Below are 14,398 nucleotides of genomic sequence, written 5' to 3'. Positions count from 1 at the left end.
GATGAACAATTTTTGGTGATTTAAGAGTACTGTACTATCCCACGTTTATGTACTTGAGACAAACAGAAGAGTAAAGATGTTTAATGCAAGGCCAAGGTATTGTTTTGTATAGTGCTCAGATATTTGGAATCTGAGGAAGGCATACCATTGGTTATAAGGGGAACTACGTGAGAGGAAGGGTCAGGTTATATCTAACAATGAAATAACAAGTATAGTTGAGCTTTAATGATGTACATATCTGCCAGTACTGGAAGAGATAAACTCCTGGTTCAGGCCCCGTGGTCAGTAACAGTCAACTTTGTATAACCAGGATATACTTTTGTCCTCTGCTTAGAACATGCCATGTCATAAATAATTCATTCTAGGAAAGATTTTTTTTAATAACTGGATTTTTTTTTTTTAAACTTGAAGCATGAAGTTGCTCTTAAAATATGTGTCTGTGCTGACCAATGCAGATCACTGTTGCTTTGATTTGCAGTAGTAGTTTAGGATTTCATCATGGGCACCTCACTTGCACATTTAGAAGTTTGTGTGTGGTGTTGCCAGTGAGTTATGTGATTTATTCCTGAGTATAAGACTGAAAGTGAAATCTTTCGTCTTTTGCAGCTGGAAACAACGTGGAGGTAGATGAATCTCTGTTCCAAGAAATGGATGACTTGGAGCTAGAGGATGATGAAGATGATCCAGACTATAATCCTGCTGACCCAGAAAGTGATTTGACTGACTAATGGACTGTCCCCAGCTGCAGAGAAGTGTGACTGCCACAGTATCTGTGGCTGTGCTGAGGTGTTGATTTTTCTTTCTTTTTTTCTAAGAAAAAATAATTTTCAGGAGAATATTCTTCTGATAGCTTTCATCATTGAACTTAATAAACTGACCTTAAAGTTTCAAATATAACATGTTCAGTTCCTCTTCTTGGTAGGAATAAGGTCACATATTTAAAATCATTTACTGTTAGAGAGAGATCCAGCCTGTAACACTAAGACTTGAAGATAGAGTGCAGCAGTGCACAGGTGAGGGTTCATATACAAGGAATTGTAGTAACTTGGAATTCCTATGCTGGAGACACTGACGGCTTTATGCTTCTGAGTGCTATCATTAATATAAAATACTAGCAGACGGAGGTAAAGAGCACATTAAACCTTCTGAATTCTAGCCTTTGGTCTTGATAGATTTAAGTCTTTACAAAAACAGAAGTCTAATTTGTATTCAGGATTAACGTGGACTTTAGTCTTATGGTAGTATTTGAGTCAGCATCCTCTGTGGAATTATTAAAAGGTGTGCACTCCTAGGCTCTTCTCAGTTTAGTTTATTAAACACTGACTTTAATCTGAATTTTGAAACAGTGAAATCTCATGTCAGTTGACACAGGTTTCATCGTTGGATAATCCTTATCCTCCAGTCGTGAAATATATATATTTGTAATGTTCCCTTACTTTTCTAATTTAACCAGTTCTGAAAAGCTCTGAATTGTTGAGGTCGTACACTGTCTGCAGGAGAACACATACCTACATTAATGCACATATGAGACCTTTTCTGTAATGATTTGGAACGACTGACTTGGGGACTTCAGGTAGGTGAGCCAGGCTTCATGCAGGTTAGCCAGTCACTGTAGTTTTGGAGAATTGAGTCTTAATCCTAATAGGAAGTTACTTGTGCTATTGCAGATCACTGCCTCCTTTCAAAAGAACATATACTACATATCCACAAGCACAAGCACCTCAGTCCCATGTTTAATTTTGGAGTTAGAACTCTGGCTAAAATCATACTATTTAAGACAAAACTATCATTGAGGAATGTAATACTTTGTCACTAGCTTTGGTTCTGACCAATAAAAGGGAATATCAGTAATGCTCAGCATTTCTCTGCAGAGACAAGTCTAAAAGTTTCTTTTGTGTGAGAATTAACTTTTTCTTTTTTTTTTTTTTTTAAAGATTTTATTTATTTATTTGATAGAGATCACAAGCAGGCAGAGAGAGAGAGAGAGAGAGAGAGAGAAGCAGGCTCCCCGCTGAGCAGAGAGCCCAATGCGGGGCTTGATCCCAGGACCCTGAGATCATGACCCGAGCCGAAGGCAGAGGCTTTAACCCACTGAGCCACCCAGGCACCCCAAAAATTAACTTTTTCTAAGGAGAGATCCTTTCTGAAGATGCATTAAGAACTCAAGAGCAGTTTAATAAAGGATAAAACAAGCAATGATGAAGAAATGTAGTGCTATGGTCAATGAAGATTTGACCTTCGAGTGTCCAGCGTGATTCCACCTCCTCTTCACTCCTGATTTTCTTTTAAAGTATAAGTTTTTTACATTTTCTGTAGGTATTGAATTGAATTCTGCCTTTGTCATTTCAGAATATAGGCAGAACCTAATGGTATGGAAATGAAGACAAAGAGTTAGTTCTAATGATACTCTGAAGTATTTTCATCCAGAGTAAATACTAATTTTTCTTTTGTTTTCTGAGTTACACAAGGACTCTACTTTTCAAAATGGAGCACACATAATCCCAGGATGTGCAAAAGCATGACTGGTGGTATTTGAAGCAATCACTGGCCATCTCAGATTATCAGTTTGGTTCTTGGATTTGGGATAATTTTTGCCTTTGTTTCTCTATGTATGCTAAGTTGTATAAAATATAAGATTAAAAACAAATACAGGTATGTGTATCCTTTGCTGTATCCCTGTGACAATGTCTGGCACTGAGTAGGCATCTAATATTTGTTGAATGAGTGAATTACGAAATAGAATGAAAATTGGCATGCATTTTTTAAAGATAAAACATGACAGTTCAGTGTTCTGTTTGCCATCTTCAGTTTTGCATAACTGGATTCTGCATTACTTTATACTCTTCTGCTAGCAGAGGTGCCTTAGGGAAGAGGTGGATAAATACTGACTTAAGGCAAACACATCTAAAAGGTTACAGGAACATTTCCTAGTTGAGGTAAGACCAGGAAGAGGATGAATAACAGCTCTTATGGATGCACAGGATGAGTTCATGGCTTGTACTGTCACAAACTCCAAAGATACATGTGCTAAGATGCAAAGAGATGCATTCTTGGAGTCCAGGAGAGAGGGGAGTGTGGGTTTTCAGTATTTATGTGCTAGCACATAGTTCATGTTACAACACGAGGTAGTAAACGACCTCCAGTAGCTCACAGTGTTTGTCCTTCAGAGAACATACATATCAAGCAGCAAAGGTAGACATTGTATGATATATTAAAATGGGTTGACACTTCCACAACTGTAGAGAGTAATTTTGGAGAGACCATCGATATCTAATGTGATAGGGAAAGGGTTTTGCAAATGATATGTGGAGTATGAGTCCATATAAATGTATAAACAGCAACGACATTAGGTTCTTCGCTGCTTTAGGACCTGTGTCAGAATAAGAGATGCAGAATGTTGCCAAAAGGTATATTATGTTGATAGCCTTCTGTTTCCTACCACTTTAGTTGGGCAAAGGACTTGGAAAGAAATGGGTGAGGTAGTTTGGGAATGCACAATTTAGTTTACCTTCCATTAATAAAAAATGGAAAAATGCTCGAAAATGTTCAAGAACATTATAAGGGATAGCAAAACAAAATTTTAAATAATAACTGCTGTGCAGAGCCATTTTGGCACCTGAGGTAAAAGGACAAACCAGTAATTAAAATTTGGAATATTTTATTTATTTTGGATTTTATGTTAATCTTTATTTTTTAAAATACTGCATTAAATAGTATTTAACTTAATAACTGAGTTTTTGGTGCCTCCTTTAATTTTGCAACTAATATCAGTGCCACTTACCTTACCATAGTCCTTGATAGTTCCAAAAGGCTTTCAGGGTTCTCTGGTCTCTATCCTAAGAATATTGAGACAGGCCTGGAGGTGAAACCATGTGGAGGGGGGCTCCTTTGTGTAAATGCAGATGCTCAGGAAACAAACAATGAATCATACCAGCTTCAAGCAGTTATTAAGCTAAAGCAATTAAGGGCCTGGAAATTACTAGACTATGTGCTACTGTCACATGCCTAAGACATCCCAAAAAATAGGTTATAGCTGGGAACCTGGGTGGCTCAGTTGGTTAAACATCTGCCTTTGGCTCAGATCATGACCCCAAGGTGCGGATGGAGCCACACATCAGGCTCCCTCCTCAGCGGGAAGTCTATTTCTCCTTCCTCTACTCCCCACCGATTGTGCTCCCTCAAATAAATAAAATCTTTAAAAAATAGGTTATAAAAGAAGGGCCATCTGTACCCCAAAGTTCATAGCAGCAGTGGCTACAATTGCCAAAATGTGGAAAGAGCCAAGATGCCCTTCAACAAACAAATGGACAAAGAAGATATGGTCCATATATACAATGGAATATTCTGCAGCTTTCAAAAAGGATGAATACCCCACTTTTGTATCAACATGGACGGGACTGGAGATTATGCTGAGTGAAATAAGTCAAGCAGAGAAAGTCAGTTATCATACGGTTTCACTTATTTGTGGAACATAAGGAATAACGTGGAGGACATTAGAAGAAGAAAAGGAAAAGTGAATTGGGGGAAATCAGAGGGAGAGATAAACCATGAAAGACTCTGGACTCAGAAATAAACTGAGGGTTTTGGAAGGAAGGGAGGTGGGGGGATGGGTGAGCCTGGTGGTGGGCATTAAGGAGGGCATGTATTGCATGGAGCACGGAGTGTGGTGCATACACAATGAATCTTGGAACACTGGAAAAACAAAATTAAAAAAATAGGATATAGCTTTGACCATACCAATCCAACCATAGGTGTGATATAATCTTTAGTAAAATGAATTATACTCTAAATTTGGTGGTATCTTTAATAGATTGATTCTTGTGGAACTCACTGTCTAGAAATTACAGATCTGGAACATTTTCCACCTAGACTTTTGGGATATTTTTAAAAGAACTTGATATTTGGATGTATCTTCTGACATTTAAGTTTTTTGTTAGAGGTTAGACTGATTTATCTCTGTTGTTTGAAATGGCCCCTAGCCATTAGAATCTGTTACCAAGAGTGTTTTAAAATGGAAATATTGATGCTAAGGCCCTTGAAAAACAACATAAAAGGAGAGTCTTAGGCACATTCTCTAAGGTATGCATTTAGTGCCCCCCCCCTTTTTTTCCCCCATCATCAACTTATTTTATTGGATTCTTACTGAGATAGGAAGTGTCTGTGTCCATGTAGTTTATGAAGTGAGGTTGAAATGTCTCTCTTCCTCACATTGGTACTCAATTGATAAAGAAACAGGACATGTTGAGCTAGCCCCAGAGAGCTTGAACACAAAGGAAAAAAAATGATTTTAATGTTTAATACTTCATATTTTAGTTCACCACCAAAAATTAATGCATGCATAGTATGAAGATATATAAGATGGCTCTCGTGGAAAGAGTGAGAACTGGAGTAATAGGCTCTTCTAATAACTGAGAGTTTGCACATAATTATCAATCTCTGATTCTTGATTTCCTCTGTAATATGGGGATTACATTAATTTCTGAATATGAAAAAATAACTTAAAAATGACAACAAATAAATGTGTTCAAATTGGTGAGTTAACACTGCAGTTGTTCACAGGGCTTTTTTCCCAAATCTCCCCACATTTCCTCTCCATCTTGTCCTCCTGCTACACACAATGAAATTGTAGGGGAGAGGTGTACTGTGTGGGCTGAATGTTTCATATATTGAAATCCTGAGCCCCATGGTGATGATGTGAGGAGGTGGGCTCTGGGAGGGGACGACTGGGATTAGTGCCCTTACAAAGCCTTGAGCTCCCTTGCCACTTCTGCCATGTGAGGTCACAGTGAGAAGACCAGGAAGGAAGGGGATTATTCTCTCCAGACACGAAATCCTGGTGGCATTGCCTTGGACTTCCCAGCCTCTGAACTGTGAGAGGTGTGGGTCTGCTGTTAGAAGCCACCCAGTCTATGCTGTCCTGTGATGGCAGCCTGAATGGACTTAGACAAATACTCATCTTTCTTTTGCCTTTATTTCATCAAAAAAGTGAATCAAGGAGCAAACAAAACATGTAGCAGTGCAGGTGTTGAGTTCTTCAGCTGCGGGGCCACAGCTGACGCCCTGCATTCCAACGCTAGCAGCAAAACTGCCTCAAGTTAAAGCAACTTGAAGGGCAGCCCAGCTCCTTAGCTCCCTGTTTGATCACTTGAGGGTCTTAATGCTCTGTCATTGGAGTTCAACTTCCTCCTCTGCCCATAGTAGCTGCCATCACTCCCTCACAGGTGGTGTTCCTGAGGGCCCTTCCCAGTCCTCATGCAAATCTCAGTCTGTGTCCTCAGAGGATCCCAAAGGAAAACATCCTATGAAATAATTTCAATTAAAGCAGCCTGGTGACCCAATGGCGGGACAGCAGTGGTACAGAATCCGCTGAGGACAGTTTGGTGGGATGGGTGTTGAGCCAGGATCCTTGTTCCCCATAGACCCCAAGTGGTCCTAGGAAACCAGTTGTGGGTGTGGCCTGGAAATACGTGGGAGCATTTCTGTTTGTCACAAGCTATCAGGGTGGGAAGAAGCCAGGGATGCCAAACACGTTCCATGAGTTGTGAAGACAGCCCCACAATTGGAAGAGCTGTTGCAGAAACAAAAGGCACAAAAATAAATAGAAACCTGGAAACCTTATTCCCTTTGCTGGCCCCTTGTTCAAGTTTTGTCTCCCGTACACTCTTTGGTGTCTGTGGCTAATTGTGGGTTTTTTGGTATTTGTCCAGATTTTATAGATAAGTGAAAGATGGACTGGAGGGTGTTTGTGTTATTATCATGGGACCAGAGCTAGAGTGATAGAGTTATGATTCCAGGAGGTTAAATGGAGTTTGGGCAATTATGGGTGTCTAAAGTTGCTCTAGAATAGATGGATCTCAGATAAAGTTGTGGCATCTTGGAAGAGTTCTCACTGTTCTTGTGTGAGTCATGTATTTGTAGAGGAAAGCAAGCATCTGTGGTTGTCCTTGGAACCTGGCCTTCCTCAGGTTCTTCCCCACCCTTTCGTATATGCCTGTTTTTCCCAGGTAACACCTGTACTGCATTTCAAATTCATCTCCATCCTCATTTAGGTAAAACACCAGACAGAAGAAATTCCTCATTCAACATTTCTCATTCAATTCTATTGAAATGAGCAAGAGGTGTCCCATCAGCATCTTGGCAGTGTGAGTTGCGTGTTTTCTCTCCCTTTCCATTTACATCTAATTGGACATCTGTGACTGATGAAAGTACCCCTGCAGAGCATTAAAGGACACTGAGAGATCCTTGCACCTGCATCCCAAAGTGGGTAGATTTGGAATCAGAGAGGTTGTAGGGCCAAGGGAGGTAGAGCAGCAGTGTGCCAGTGCTGGTTCTAGCAGAGGAGACTGAGGAGGCAGAAAGCAAAGGGTAAGTTGAAGTCCTGTTGGCTGCTCAGGTGCATGGAGGGACCTGTTGTTCTTCAGCAGCATCTAGATTCCTAAGGAGAGCTCTGTGACTGGCACAAGGGAAGGAAAGGGAAGAAAGACTAAAAGAATTGAAGGAAGGTGTTTCCTGCTTTGTGCCTTGGGATTTCAAGAAGTCTGGGAGGTCTGAGACCCCACTTACCCATCCCACTGGCCTTGGGCACACCCATGACCCAAGTGCTAAAGCCCACAACGGCCCTGCCACTCTGCCACCAACTTTTTTTTTTTTTTTAATGTCAGTTCTCTTAGGTGTGCTCCTAATTTTAGCAATGAATTAGCTCCAGCAAGAGAAAATGAAATATTCCAGTAAGAGAAAAGGAGAATTGTGTGATATCATGACCTTCTGGGAAAGACAAGTAAAGTTTCTGATAGCCAATGTGCTTAATTCTTAAAATCAAGATCAACAAAGACTTTCCTAAATAAGAAAGATGCTCCACTCCCAAACTACTAGAACTCATACAGCAATTCAGTAACGTGGCAGGATACAAAGTCAATGTATAGAAATCAGTGGCTTTCTTATACACTAACAATGAAAATACAGAAAGGGAAATTAGAGAATTGATTCCATTTACTATAGCACCAAGAACCATAAGATACCTGGGAATAAACCTAATCAAAGAGGTAAAGGATCTGTACTCGAGGAACTACAGAACATTCATGAAAGAAATTGAAGAAGACACAAAAAGATGGAAGACCATTCCATGCTCTTCGATCAGAAGAATAAACATTGTTAAAATGTCTATACTGCCTAGAGCAATCTATACTTTTAACGCCATTCCGATCAAACTTCCACCAGTATTCTTCAAAGAGCTGGAGCAAATAATCCAAAAGTTTGTATGGAATCAGAAGAGACCCCGAATTGCTAAGGAAATGTTGAAAAACAAAAGTAAAACTGGGGGCATCACGTTACCTGATTTCAAGCTTTACTACAAAGCTGTGATCACCAAGACAGCATGGTACTGGCATAAAAACAGACACATAGACCAGTGGAACAGAGTAGAGAGCCCAGATATGAACCCTTAACTCTATGGTCAAATAATCTTCGACAAAACAGGAAAAATTATACAGTGGAAAAAAGACAGTCTCTTCAATAAATGGTGCTGGGAAAACTGGGCAGCTGTATGTAGAAGAATGAAACTCGACCATTCTCTTACACCGTACACAAAGATATACTCAAAATGGATAAAAGACCTTAATGTGAGACAGGAATCCATCAGAATCCTAGAGGAGAACATAGGCAATAATCTCTTCAATATCAGCCACAGCAACTTCTTTCAAGATATGTCTCCAAAGGCAAAGGAAACAAAAGCGAAAATGAACTTTGGGGACCTCATCAAGATCAAAAGCTTCTGCACAGCAAAGGAAACAGTTGACAAAACAAAGAGGCAACCCAGGGAATGGGAGAAGATATTTGCAAATGACAGTACAGACAAAAGGTTGATATCCAGGATCTATAAAGAACTCCTCAAACTCAACACACACAAAACAGACAAGCATATCAAAAAATGGGCAGAAGATATGAACAGACACTTCTCCAATGAAGACATACAAATGGCTATCAGACACATGAAAAAATGTTCATCATCACTAGCCATCAGGGAGATTCAAATTAAAACCACATTGAGATATCACCTTATACCAGTTAGAATGGCCAAAATTAGCAAGACAGGAAACAACATGTGTTGGAGGGGATGTGGAGAAAGGGGAACCCTCTTACACTGTTGGTGGGAATGAAAGTTGGTGCAGCCACTTTGGAGAACAGTGTGGAGATTCCTCAAGAAATTAAAAATAGAACTTCCCTATGACCCTGCAATTGCTCTACTGGGTATTTACCCCAAAGATACAGATGTAGTGAGAAGAAGGGCCATCTTATAGCAGCAATGGCCACGGTCACCAAACTGTGGAAAGAACCAAGATGCCCTTCAACGGACGAATGGATAAGGAAGATGTGGTCCATATACACTTTGGAGTATTATGCCTCCATCAGAAAGGACGAATACCCAACTTTTGTAGCAATGTGGATGGGACTGGAAGAGATTATGCTGAGTGAAATCAGTCAAGCAGAGAGAGTCAATTATATGGTTTCACTTATTTGTGGAGCATAACAGATAGCATGGAGGACAAGGGGAGTTAGAGAGGAGAAGGGAGTTGGGGGAAATTGGAAGGGGAGGTGAGAGACAATGAGAGAGTCCATGAGAGAGTATGGACTCTGAAAATCAATCTGAGGGGTTTGAAGTGGCAGGGGGGTGGGAGGTTGGGGGAACCAGGTGGTGGGTACTAGAGAGGGCACATATTGCATGGAGCATTGGGTGTGGTGCAAAAATAATGAATACTGTTTTGCTGAAAATAAATAAAAAATAAATTTAAAAAAAAAGAAAGATGCTTGATCCTAAATAAGAAAGATGCTTTCCTAAATAAGAAAGATGTCCAGTGAGTTGACAAAGGCACATTTCACCTGGTATGAAAAATTATAGCACAATGGTATCATAAAATGATGACAATTCAAAGACACTGAATATTGTGATCCTATTCATATATAACTAAAAACAGCTTTCATGAAGAAACTCAGCTACAGTACATTTAGAAGGCAGTTCTGAGAACTCAGGCATAAAATTAATGAACAGGAGTACTTTACCAATGAGATTGAAACTATATAAAGGGACCAAACAAATTCTGGATCTGAGGAACTCAACAAGTGAGATGAAAAATGAATTAGAAAGCATCGGAGGGGCGCCTGGGTGGCTCAGTGGGTTAAGCCGCTGCCTTTGGCTCAGGTCATGATCTCAGGGTCCTGGGATCGAGCCCCGCATCAGGCTCTCCGCTCAGCAGGGAGCCTGCTTGCTCCTCTCTCTTTGCCTGCCTCTCTGCCTGCTTGTCATCTCTCTCTGTCAAATAAATAAATAAAATCTTAAAAAAAAAAAAAAGAAAAAGAAAGCATCGGAAATATAGCAGGTCAGATGGAAGGAAATAGGCTCTCTGTATGAAAGGACTTTAAAAATGATTCCAGTAGAAGAGGAGAGAGACTAAGATTTTCAACATGTCAAGAAACCTTATGTGAGTTATCAGACACTGAAAAAAGCCAATATAGGAATAATGAGTATACCAGAAGAAGAAAAGGAGACAGCATTTATTTAAAGAAATAATTGCTGAGAGCTTCCCAAATCTGTAGAAGGAACTTAACATACAAGTCCACAGAGCTAATAGGACACTTTATCATCTCAATGCCAAAAAATCTTCCTCAAGGAGACATTCTAAGTGTCTAAAACCAAGGGTAAAGATTTCGAGGCAGGGGGAAAAGAATTGGTGCACAAAGGAACACCTCACCCCTTAGCCTCTGGGCAGATTTCTCAGCAGGAATACTACAGACCAGGAGACAAAGGAGAGACAGATTCAAGTTACTGAAAGATACAAATGGCAGTCATGAATACTCTGTCCACCAAAGATATCAGAGATGAAGGAAAATAAGGGCTTTCCCAGACAAACAGTAGCTGAGGGAGTTTGCCACACGAGACCTGCCTTGTAAGAGAGGCTGAAAGAGCTCTTTAAGCTGAAATGAAAAGACACGAGTGACATGCAAAAAATGAAATCACACAAAATTCTGATAGAGATGATATAGACTGTCAATATAGGAAAATTAGCTCAGTTTAAGAATAGTTTGCTAAACAATTATAGAATAAAGTTTAAGGAAGAAGAGTATTGAAAATGGTGGTGGGAAGTGCAATCGGTTAAGGAATTCACCGCATAATAAGAGATAATTTTTTAAATTTTTTTCTAAACATATAATGTATTTTTATCCCCAGGGGTACAGGTCTGTGAATCGCCAGGTTTACACACTTCACAGCACTCACCATAGCACATACCCTCCCCAATGTCCATAACCCCACCCCCCTTTCCCGACCCCTTCCCCCCCAGCAACCCTCAGTTTGTTTTGTGAGATTAAGAGTCACTTACAGTTTGCTTCCCTCCCCGTTCCATCTTGTTTCATTTATTCTTTTCCTACCCTCAAACCCCCCCATGTAGCATCTTCACTTTTAAGAGGTAATTTTTGACATCAGAAACATAAAAGTGAAGGAGTAAAAGTGTGGAATGATTATAGGGAAATGAATATGAGTTCCAGCAGCAGATATAAGACTAGCATTATTTATGTAAGCCTCAATATAAGCACAAGGCAAAACTCAGCAGACACAAATCAGTATGAGTTGCTAGCAGGAGAAAAAGGACTAGCACGTTTTATGTAATGTTCAGGGAAATCACAAAACAAAAATCTGGAGCAGACACACACACACACACACACACACACCAATAAGACTGAGCAAATCATGACAAAACCCACCACTTTACAAAGATGAATAGAAACAGAATGAAAAAGGAACAATATAAATAGAAAATAATCAGAAAGCAAAAGATAAAAGAAATTCCTTATGTATTAATATAGTTACCCTAATTATGTACCCTAATTAATGGATGAACTCACCCATTAATAGTGCACACAGTGGTTGGAATGATAAAAAACAAACACAAGACTCAACTATATGCTGCCTACAGGAGACTTACATCTAAAGACATAAAGTGAAGAGATGGAAGATTACATTCCAAACAAGTGAAAACCAAAAGAAGACGGGAGCTGTTTTATAGCTGTTTTATAACAAATGAAATGGATTTCAAGTCAAAAGTGGTAACAAAAGAGAAGAAGGTCATTATATGAATGTGAAGGGTCAATACATCAAGAAGGTATAAAAACCACAAGTATTTCTACTCCCAAAATGGAAGCAATGAAAAATATTAAGCAAATGCTAACAGAGCTTAAGGGCTAAGTGTATAGCAATCCAGTAGTACTAAGAGACTTCATCACGCCACTATCAGCAGTAGACACATTATCCAGTCAGAAAATCAACAAGAAAACATTAGAATGGAAACATACTTTAGAAGAAACCAACTTAAGACACATCCATTGAAGATTCCATCCAACACCTGTAAAATATACATTCATCTCATTATTGTGCAGTATAGATTATATAATAGGATACAAAAATCTTAAGAAATTTCAGAAGATTAAATTTATACCATCTTTGCTGACTTTGTATGATACAATAAGAAAGCAAAAACATCTACAAATATATAGAAATTGAATGACACTTCTGAATAACTCGTGAGTCAAAAATAAATTATAAGGAAAAGAAAACATGATTGTGGACTCTGAGAAACAAACTGAGAGTCTTAGAGGGGAGGGAGTTGGTGGGGGATGAGTGAGCCTGGTGATGGGTATTAAGGAGGGCACATATTATATGCAGCATTGGGTCTAGTACATAAACAATGAATCTTGGAACATGACATCAAAAACTAATGATGTATTTTATGGTCACTAACATAACACAATAAAAAATAATAAAAAATAAATAAAAAAAAACTTGATCTCAAAACAAATGCAATGGAAATGCAACATATCAAAACTTTTTTAGATCATCATATTAAATCTTACGGGGTGCAGAGAGAACAGTACTACATGGACATATAAATCCATTAATCACATATTACAAATTAGAAAGAGACCAAATAACGTACTCCATTTTACAGCTTGAGGAACCAGAGAAGAACATGTTAAGCCCAAAGTAAGCAGAAGGAGGAAATAATAAAGATCAAAAGATCAGAGCAGAGGGGTGCCTGGGTGGCTCAGTGGGTTAAAGCCTCTGCCTTCAGCTCAGGTCATGATCCCACGACCCGGGAATCCAGCCCCGCCTCGGGCTCTCTGCTCAGCAGGGAGCCAGCTTCCTCCTCTCTCTGCCTGCCTCTCTGCCTACTTGTGATCTCTGTCTGTCAAATAAATAAATAAAATCTTAAAAAAAAAGATCAGAGCAGAAATAAATGAAATTGAGACCAGAAAAACAATAAAAAGTATCAACAAAACTAAGACTGATCAACCAAAATGACAAAACTTCACCTTGACTAACAAAGAAGAAAGACAGATGAGTCAAACAACATCAACAACAACAAATAGAAAAGAAAGAGGAGACATTGCAGGTAATACTACAGCAATAAAACATAGAAGCATAAGAGATGACTGTGAGCAATTATATGCCAGCAAATTACATAATCTAGAATAAATGGATGCATTTGTAGAATCAAACAACCTAGAAGACTGAATCAAGAAGAAATAGGCAATCTGAACAGACAAGTGAGAAGTCAACAAATTGAATCAGTTATCAGCCCAAAACAAAATCCCTGGGATCAGATGGCTTTATAGATGAGTTCTACCAAACATTGAAGGAAACAATACCAATCCTCCACAAAGTCTTCCAAAATATCCAGGGTGAAGGCCCATTTCCAAACTCATTCTGTAATGCCACTGTTAACCCTTGTACCAAAATCAGACAAGGACACCAAACTACCAAAATTGAAACCAAAAGAAACAGAAAATTTAAACAGACCCATAACCAGTAAAATGCACCTATATAATGGGAGAACATATTTGCAAATGACACATCTGATAAAGGGCTAGTATCCAAGATGTATAAAGAACTTGTCAAACTCAATACCCCAAAATAAATAATCTGGTCAAGAAATGGGCAGAAGACATGCACAGGCATTTCTCCATAGAAGTCATGCAAATGGTCAACAGACACATGAAAAAAATGCCCCGCAATCACTGGGCATCAAGGAAATGCAAATCAAAACCACAATGGTGTACCACCTTACCCCAGTCAGAATAGCTAAAATTAAGACAGGAAACAATAAATGCTAGCAAGAATGCAGAGAAAGGAGAACCCTCTTACACTGTTTGTGGGAATGCAAGCTAGTATAGCCATACTGGAAAACAGTATGGAGGTTCCTCAAGAAGTTAAAAATAGAGGTACATTATGACCCAGCAATTGCACTATGAAGTATTTAGCCCAAAGACACAAATGTAGTGCTCCAAAAGGGCACCAGCACCCCAATGTTTAGAGCAGCAATGTCCACAACAGTCAAACTGTAGAAGGAGC

General features: G+C 39.2%; 2 protein-coding genes across 6 annotated transcripts in view; both read left to right on the top strand.

The window, feature by feature from the left end:
- The window catches only part of RWDD1 (RWD domain containing 1), a 28,407-nt gene extending 27,510 nt beyond the window's left edge, over positions 1 to 897 (top strand). For all 5 annotated transcript variants that reach the window (XM_032339737.1, XM_032339735.1, XM_032339739.1 and 2 more), the window contains one exon: positions 607 to 897. In XM_032339737.1, the coding sequence (XP_032195628.1) occupies positions 607 to 728 (122 nt within the window). In that variant the 3' untranslated portion in view covers positions 729 to 897. The remainder of the gene's footprint in view (positions 1 to 606) is intronic.
- The window catches only part of LOC116588540 (amine sulfotransferase-like), a 42,867-nt gene that overhangs the window by 3,929 nt on the left and 24,540 nt on the right, over positions 1 to 14,398 (top strand). The window lies entirely within an intron of this gene.

Source organism: Mustela erminea, chromosome 4 (assembly GCF_009829155.1).
Source record: "Mustela erminea isolate mMusErm1 chromosome 4, mMusErm1.Pri, whole genome shotgun sequence".
In the NCBI taxonomy this organism is placed as follows: domain Eukaryota; kingdom Metazoa; phylum Chordata; class Mammalia; order Carnivora; family Mustelidae; genus Mustela; species Mustela erminea.
Note: the sequence above shows the minus strand (reverse complement) of the source record. Positions and strands in the feature narration are given on the sequence as shown.